Raw genomic sequence first — 9,302 nt, 5'->3', positions numbered from 1 at the left:
AGGTAAGGAGCCATCCATTCCAGCTGAAATGCCAGCCAGCCCATGTTGTCTATTACACAGTGTAGCTCTCAACATCTCTCAACAAGGTCTTCTGCCATGATTTATTCTTAAGGTTTTATCTTTTTTAGAGCTGTCTGGATCTCTGCAGACCACTATCAAAATTTTTCACAGGAAATCATTCTTTCTTTCATAGAAGTCAAAAAGGCCTTGGCTAATACTAAGTTATTGGACAGCAATGTTCCACATTTCTCTGGAATCTTCTAATGCAACAGGTGTCTCCAACTTTGGAGAGAATTATTAACAAAGACACTCCACACTTAAACAACAACAGAAGAAAATCAAAAAAGGCATATGGCAGAAAATTAAATGATAGAAGCCATCCATATTTCTCATTATATGGTGGAAAGGCACAAGCAATTCAATAGCTTTTTTCACATAGCCTTTCTGGGTGCATTGTGGCGGATGTTTTCAAAAAGGAATGCACTAGACAAACACATTAAGACTTTTAGATACTGTATATAAGGAAAAACACAAAAGTAACCATAACAACAATCACTAATATGTTTGAACAAATTACAGTATCAAGTATCAGCCCTGAGTCCATTCCTCTTTAAGCTAAAAACAATTAAGGAAGAGTCAATGGTGGAACATCATGAACAATATGGTATACTGATGATGTCCTGCTGTGCTGCCAAGTCAAGGTTGCACTATGCAAAGAATACTGAATAAGTATGAATGATGAAGAGGACTGAAATTATGTGCCAAATAAGGAAGGATCAATAACAACTGAATTTTTAAAAAGAAAATATATTTAGACCTGCTGCTGTCAAATGTCTAGGTTAGTTCTGTTCAGCTGTAATGAAAATATACTACCATATTGAAAACAACACCATCAGGAACAGCCAAAGAGTTGTCCTAATTTCAGAAAAGACAGCACGGTTCACAAAGGTGTGGACATAACTTCAGATGACCAAAAAAATCATATTCTAAAACTGAATGTGGTAAGCGTAAAATTGAACAGATGACCAGCAAAGGATGGATAGAAATAGCAAAAGAAGATACTGTATGAACTGGAAGAAGGTCAATCATGAAATCTAGCTATGAAAGATGAAAGTAGTCAGCGCCAATGCATTCGGATAAAGGCAAAGAAGAAGAGAATCAAATTCAGACCATGGAATTATTTTCCTATTTGATATCAGTTTGCAGATGCATTCATGATGCAAAGCAATTTTGGTGAGTGTGACTGATGTATACCAATGTAGATGAATGCTGCTAGAATTGGCAGTTTTTACTTTTTATTACGATGAATAAGTGAGAAAACAAGGGATATGTCTAGATAGATAGATAGATAGATAGATAGATAGATAGATAGATAGATAGATAGATAGATAGATAGATAGATAGATAGATAGATAGATAGATAGATAGATAGATAGATAGATACTTTATTAATCCCAATGGGAAATTCACATTTCAATTCTAAGGACACCAATGGAGGGTTATATCTATTAGATGGCCTTGAAGTTGCCTAAAAGTACCTGGGGACTGTTGCTAGGAATAGTACTGCCAGTATTTAATCTATATACTGTATATATAAAATCCTAAGCCTAAAAGTTCAATGATTTTGTGCAACAATTTTATTGACTTTTTATGTCACGTTTTCTGTCACGCTTTAAATTGGGCTTATTTTAAAACCTACATATATATGTTTGGTATCAATCTTTTCAGAATTAATCAAACTTTAATGTGATGTTGTTAGATTTTCAGATTCTTATTCTGTTTTTAACAGCCCACCTTAAATCGCTTCTTAAATCCATTCACACCTCTCCGCCAGCGTCTTTTGTCCTCTAAATGTGCTGATAAAAGACAAGCTGCCAGCAGCCGGCTATTCCATCCCCCCACCGACTTAGAACGTGCGCGAACTTTTCCCAGTTCATGCCTTGATTGATTATCTGGGAGTGAAGTGGAGTTTTAGAGTGGAAATAATAGATCATTATTTGGAACACACGCATTTCATGTGTGTTCCGTTTCTACAGTAATCTGTGTAAACACATTGTTAAAACAGAAACTTTTTCATATTTTAGTAATAAATGTTACAAAATGTAGTAGGCATAAACTATAGAATGTGTAAAGCCTGAGTTCCTAAGATCAAATAAACTATTTGCTTCTTAGAGCGCAGCAACTTTGCCTTGCCTCACAGACCTGAGTTCGATTACCCGCTGGGGATAAAGTGTTGCTTTTTTTTTACTTTTTAACCTCAAACGGACATAAAATTTATAAATTGGTATGCACTGTCAGTTAATGAGATCGTTATATTTTCATGTGGGATGCTCCTTTTAAAATATTTTTTAACAATTGAGACTGCAATTGACATGAACAACTGTCCCTATAACTGGTATTTTTAAGATCCATAACATGCAGACAGATAAAGCACTGCGTAATAGAGAGACAGACAGGCAGAGATATATAAATAAACAGGGAAGCCACATGTACTGAAAGAAAAAAAAGATAAACATGTGCGTTGTTCCTGCTGCACTGAATAAGCTCAGGCGCTCTAACATCACCCCTCCCCCATCTGACTCTCTAAGTAACAGCACAAGTACAGATGCAAACGAAGTGCATATGTGTACTGTATAATATTAACAAAAAGAGCAGCTTACTACTGAAAACGGCAAATATAGGAGTGAGTGGGGATCGAACCGGGGACTCTTTTTTTTTTTCTTTTTTTTTCCATACTTATATTTGTGATCTCATTCTTTTAATCAGTACCCAGAACTCATAGTTGAGAATGGTAATATAGATTGAATCAACAATTGGATTTTTTTTTAAAGAGTAACATAATTCTGAACACAATTCAATGCTCTACCAATTTGTTGGTTAATCTCACAATAACTTTGACTCTCATTCATGAGTAAGATTACAAACTACTTGATGACCTTTTTAAGCATTAAAATCCATGACTAACCCTGAAATGGAACAGTTAACACCTGGGATATAGGCCCAGCAGCCCATTTCTCCCAAGTATGTTTGCTGCATTCTTCATTCATTCTTCCATATCTGCACTGAAATCTCTATGGCTATGGAGTATGGTAAGTCATGCTAAGGCAACAGTGTTTACCTTTGTGCATGTGTGTATAACTATTTATAGATTATACTTTTGTTTAAATAATTATACAAAGGTGTTTTTCTTGAGAAACGTGAGGTGATGCCAGTGAGAGATCTCCAAAAAAAGAAACTGCAAAGCGGCACTCATCCAGGGCAGTGTGAGCAAAGGCGAGTGGTGGACTGTTCTTGGTTTCTAATTTATTTCTGTGGGAAACAAATGAAATAATCTGTCCTCTTAAGAAGGTCTTTAGAGTTTCCCAGAGTGTTCCTGCGGTGACCTCTGTGGGCGTGTTTGTCTCTAGGAAGAAGCTGATTTGTTTGGATATAAATTCTGTGCAGTTCTCGTCTGCCAGTAGAAGAGGGTTAAGGCGCCATCTGTGAGGTGAGTGTGAGGGGCTTATTGATTTTAGCTCCAAGACTAGAGGTGCATGGTCAGAGATAACAATTGTGTCGTATTTGCATGATTTAATTGTAGACAAGAAATTATTATCTATAAAAAAATAATCAATTCTTGAGTAGCTATAATGCACTGGTGAGTAGAACGAATATGTTCTTGAGTTTGGGTTAAGAAACCTCCAGGGGTCTGATAAGTTGTGATCATTTAAAAACTGTGTAATTGTCTTTGCAGTATTAGATATCATCCCCCCTTACACAGGAGTCCTATCTAAGAGTGGATTTAAAACACAATTAAAGTCCCCAGCCATTATAATTTTATGAGTGTTCACATTGGGAATGGATGCAAATAGATTTTGCATGAATTCCTTATTATCAGCATTGGGTGCATAAACATTTATCAAAATCATTTTACTGTTATATAAGTTGCCCATGACCATCACATATCTCCCTTCGGGGTCTGATACTACATCTGATGCTACAAATGGAACTGTTCTGTGTATGAGAATTCCCACCCCTCTAGTTTTCTTTATAAAGCTAGAATGGAACATTTGGCCAGTCCAGTCTTTTTGTAGTCTGGACTGATCCTTGCTTAGTAAGTGGGTCTCCTGTAAAAATACAATTTTAGCGTTTAAGCCTGTTAGGTGAGAGCATACTTTCTTTCTCTTTAATTCGTGATTCAGGCCTTTAACATTCCAGCTCACAAAGTTAACTGTCCCATCATGGAGACATTGATTCTGAGTTTTTAATGTCATTTTATAGTCTTAACTGGTAATGAGGCAGTTTTAATCTTAATTTCAAAATTCCCCATGAGTTATTGCATTTTAGCCTATTGTTGTATTGATATTTATAGTTATAGGGATTAGAAGAATAGATTAGATATAGCCTGCTCTCCTTCTCTCCCCCCCTTATCCCCCCATCCCCCCCATTTTGCCTCCCCACATGAGGCTTGATCCCACTTCACGATGTCCCGGTCCTCTGACATACGAAGAGGCAGAGCACGTCCAAAACAAAACAAACATCACCCCGCAGCGGCCTTAGAGAATTAAAACAAAGAGATATCTATTGCAGCTGAATTCTTAATACTATCTGCCGAAAATATAATCAATAATAATCTAAGCTTAAAATAATCTTCAGCAATTTTAAAAATTAAAATATTAAGATAAAAAAATAATGAACCCTGGGAATGATTTTAAAAAGTAGTCTAGGATAAACATGGTAATTCCTACTGTAATAGTATAATGTAAAAGTATAAATAGTATAAATAGCAATAAACCAAGTGTATGATGTTAAACAGTCTACTTTAAGGTAATAAAAAAAAGGTATAATGTAATAGTATAAATAGTATAAATAGCAATAAACCAAGTGTATGATGTTAAATAGTCTACTTTAAGGTAATAAAAAAAACAAATCCTACTTTAATTACTTTCACAGTTCCACACTTACGTCTATAACTCTGATTAAGACACAAACATATAATGTCCAGATAAAGAAAAGGATGTATAATTATAATACCAGTCTCTTTAAATATGGATCCAGAGAGCAGATGACAGGTCCTTCCCATGCCTTGATAGAATACGGCTCCTTATTAACTTTCAAAAGAGTGTCGGAAACAACTTCTTTAATTCTTTTTTTGACTTCTTCTTTGCTTGAAAAAATATAATATTGATCTTGAACTTCCACTTTCAGTTTGGCGGGATACAAGAGGCTGTATTTGATATCGGCTTCCCGTAGCAACTTTTTAATGTCAGAGTAGGCTGCATGTTTTGCAGCTGATGATGGTGAGAAGTCGGGGAAAATAAGAATAAGATTATTTTCAAATATAATTTCTTGCTTGTGTCTGAGAAGTGCCATCACATCAAGCTTACATCGTAGTCGCTCGAAGCGGACAATAAAAGACCTGGGTTTAGAGGTACTAGAACTGTATGTGCGATAAGCAGCTGCTATCTCACTGTCAAGTTTAAAATCATCTCCAATTATTTTAGACAGTAATTCTACGGCAAATTTCATTGGGCTTGAGCTTTCTCGTTTCTCAGGTATACCCTCAATTCTTATATTATTTCTTCTGTGCCCATCTTCCAGGGCCGCAAGTCTGTCTCCGGGGACTCTTGATTACACTTGGTTTGCGTCTGTACTTGTGCTGTTACTTAGTTACTTTCACAGAAACAAACTATTAAAAAAAAATGATCTATTCAACACCAATGTTTGTATCTAGGTAATTTAGTTAGCTGAAGGTCGAGTTACGATGACCCATTGCATACCACTTTAGTTTTCATGTGATTATTCCTGTTATTTAAATGAGTCATTTTTAAAAAAAAAGTTTATTATCTATAAGAATGTCAGTTAAAATGAATGGAATGTTTATTTAGTCTCTTATAAATACTCATCGAGCATAGTAGACCTACAGTTTAACAGGAATACTCCAATTGGTAAGAGAGTAAATATTTTATTCTCATTTCATGATTTTTACTCCATTAAATAATAATTAATTTTTCTTTTACATATTTATAGAATTTCATGATTTTGATGTAATTGTTCTTTTGTACATTTACAGATTTTACTAATATTCTGGCTGCAACTGGGGGTTGGGCACCCCTCTAGTAGATTCTATAAAACCTTTTTTTCAATACCTTTAACAGAATAAAATTGACATTTTTGTTTTTTTCTGTGAGATAAAATCTTTTGGAACATTAACACAGCATATTTATTGTATTAGCATTAGCTCACATCTTCTGCACATGCTGGTTTTGGGTGGCATTTGATGTGCTACACTTTGGTACAATGGTTGACCCTGCTGCCTTACAGCTCCAGGAGAGAAAGTTCAAATCTCAGCCATCTTATTGCCTTCATGAATTTTATCAAATTTCCATGTGTCTGTGTGGGTTTTCACAAAGTGCTGCCAAAATCTCCAAGTTTTTTTCCTATATCTCATTAGATGTTCAGGTTCCATGAACAGATGACTATAAATTGGCCTGGTATGAGTGGTTAAGGAGCATATTAATTTTCATAGCTGTTTTCCAGTGTTGCATCCGCTGGTGATGGCATAAGCTCCAGGTCGCTGTGACCATGTGCTGGAGAAAGCAGAGTCAGAAAACAGAAGAATGCTATTTTGTGTTTACAGGTGCTAAAAAGTAGTCTTTTTGGCTTACTTTAAATAACTGAGACAGCATGATAAATGACCACAGTGTGTTAGAATGTAACAATGAAAGTTCCCAAGAAGGCTGATAAACTTTAGTTCATGCACATCCGACCACAGCACTAATCATTTCACAAGATCTAACATTTACATATGAATTATAAACAGTTGCCAGAATCAAATGAGAAGTGAAAAAAACTATGATGTGTTAAATAACTCTTCATTGTTGTCCTACTACCTCCTTTGCATTTACTGTCACTGACTACCCACTTACACAGACCTACAGTGGGAAAAAATAGTAATATTATTCCTAAAACCCAGTAATTATATTCATTTCTGTCCATGCAATCAGTGCTTTTGTGTATCTGTGTTGACTTTGATTACTCTAAGCCAGTGGTTCTTAACCTGGGTTCGATCGAACCTTAGGGGTTCGGTGAGTCAGTCTCAGGGGTTCGGCGCCCGGAGGTCAAGACATGCACCCGACTCATATGATTCGTATGACACGCCCCGCTTGGTCATCATTAGCTGTAGGTAATTACGCTACATTGTTCGGCCAATCGGTGCTGCACGGAATTTGGTGCACTCAGTAGTCGATTTGTGACTGCCGTTATAGTATGTCGTGAGATTTCTTTCTTAATATTTTAATCCATACTAACTATGTCGAACAAAAAAAGAAAGTGGTTGGACGAATATGTACAACATGGATTCACATATATAACAGAACGTGATGGGAGTCAGCGTCCTATCTGCATGATTTGTAATGCCAAGTTAAGCAATTCTAGTCTAGTACCGGAAAAACTAAAAGAACACTTCCTTAACCTACATGGAGATGGGGAATACAAGAACACAACGCTTGCTGAATTCAAGATAAAGAGAGCCAGATTTGATGAAAAGGCCACTCTGCCTGCTCTCGGTTTTGTACCCATCAACAAACCGATCCTAACAGCATCGTACGAAGTTGCTTACCTGATCGCAAAGCAGGGCAAACCACACACCATTGGTGAAACACTCATAAAACCAGCTGTGTTGAAGATGGCAAATCTGATGCTGGGAAAAGCAGCCGAAGTTAAATTATCACAAATTCCTCTTTCAAATGACACCATCAACGAAAGAATAGAGGATATGACCAAAGACATCTTAGCTCAAGTAGTTGCAGATCTAATTTCAAGCCCGACAAAATTCAGCCTCCAACTCGACGAGACCACAGACGTTTCTAATCTAAGTCAACTTGCTGTATTTGTGCGCTATGTGAAAGATGACATGATAAAGGAAGATTTTTTATTTTGTAAGCCTCTTACAACAACAACTAAGGCAGCCGATGTGAAGAAACTTGTGGATGACTTCTTCAGAGGCAACAATCTTTCGTGGGATATGGTTTCTGCAGTTTGTACGGACGGAGCTCCAGTCATGTTGGGAAGAAAGTCTGGTTTTGGTGTGCTAGTGAAAGCTGACACACCACACATCATTGTTACGCATTGTATTCTGCACAGGCATGCGCTGGCAACAAAAACCTTGCCTCCAGAAATGGCGGAAGTATTAAAAATTGTAGTTGAATGTGTGAACTATGTGCGAAATTGTGCGATAAGGCACCGCATTTTCAGTGAGCTGTGTAAAGAAATGGGTTCTGAATTTGAGGTACTTCTGTACCATTCTAACGTTCGGTGGTTATCCAGGGGACGGGTGCTGAATCGTGTTTTTGCTATGCGTGTGGAATTAACTCAGTTTTTACGAGAACACCAACATCGTCATGCAGATTGTTTTAAAAATTCTAGGTTCATTCTCATTTTAGCGTACATGGCCGATATATTCGCAGCTCTTAATCATCTCAATCAGCAGATGCAGGGTGGGGGAGTCAACATCATCGAAGCGGAAGAAAACCTGAAGGCTTTTCAAAAAAAGCTGCCGCTATGGAAACGACGAACAAAGAATGATAACTTCGCAAACTTTCCCCTTCTGGACGACTGTGTAAGTAAGATCGAAGATGTGTCTGGAATCGGAGATATTTCTGTAACTAAGGAACTGAAGCAAGCAGTTGCCACGCACTTAGATGAGCTTGCAAAGTCTCTCGACGGATACTTCCCTACAAGAGAGTCATATCCAGCATGGGTGAGACAGCCGTTTACGTTTGACATTGAGACAGCAGATGTCAATGATGAATACCTCGACGAAATCATTGAAATTCAGCAGAGCCAGATTCAACAGCAACTCTTCAGAACAACAACGCTCTCATCGTTTTGGTGTCGACAAATGGTAAGTTATTCTACTATTGCTAGGAAAGCCCTGGAAATTTTTATACCGTTTGTTACAACATACCTTTGCGAGCAATCTTTTTCGAGGATGCTGGACATAAAAACGAAGAAAAGGAACAGACTTTGTTGTGAAAATGACATGAGAGTGGCAATTGCCAAGGTGAAGCCACGCATTTCTGAACTGGTCTCTCAAAGGCAACAGCAGAAGTCACACTGATTTGCAGTAAATATTCATTATTATTGTAGCCTGGTGAAAATTAGGTGATTTAAATAGTATAATACAATAAGTTTATTATTGGAATACATAAGTTTAAAAATTAAAATCATTTCAGTGTGGTAGTATTAAAAAAGGTTATGTCCTTGTGAAAAGGTATGTAATTTGTTGTGAATTCATGCATTATATTGGTTTTGTTCTTTGA

General features: G+C 36.8%; 1 protein-coding gene across 1 annotated transcript; it reads left to right on the top strand.

The window, feature by feature from the left end:
* The first annotated feature begins 7,291 nt into the window (after positions 1 to 7,291).
* On the top strand, positions 7,292 to 9,100 carry LOC114663840 (protein ZBED8-like). Its single transcript, XM_028817757.2, has one exon. The coding sequence runs from the start codon at positions 7,292 to 7,294 to the stop codon at positions 9,098 to 9,100; it is 1,809 nt and encodes a 602-aa protein (XP_028673590.1).
* The last annotated feature ends 202 nt before the right edge of the window (positions 9,101 to 9,302 follow it).

This window comes from Erpetoichthys calabaricus, chromosome 13, assembly GCF_900747795.2.
Source record: "Erpetoichthys calabaricus chromosome 13, fErpCal1.3, whole genome shotgun sequence".
NCBI classification, from domain to species: domain Eukaryota; kingdom Metazoa; phylum Chordata; class Cladistia; order Polypteriformes; family Polypteridae; genus Erpetoichthys; species Erpetoichthys calabaricus.
The sequence above is the reverse complement of the archived record's forward strand: the minus strand, read 5'-3'. Positions and strand labels throughout refer to the sequence as shown.

What these genes read in the sequence shown, in the direction of transcription:
- LOC114663840 (XM_028817757.2), top strand. Translation starts at nt 7,292, where the DNA reads ATGTCGAACAAAAAAAGAAAGTGGTTGGACGAATATGTACAACATGGA.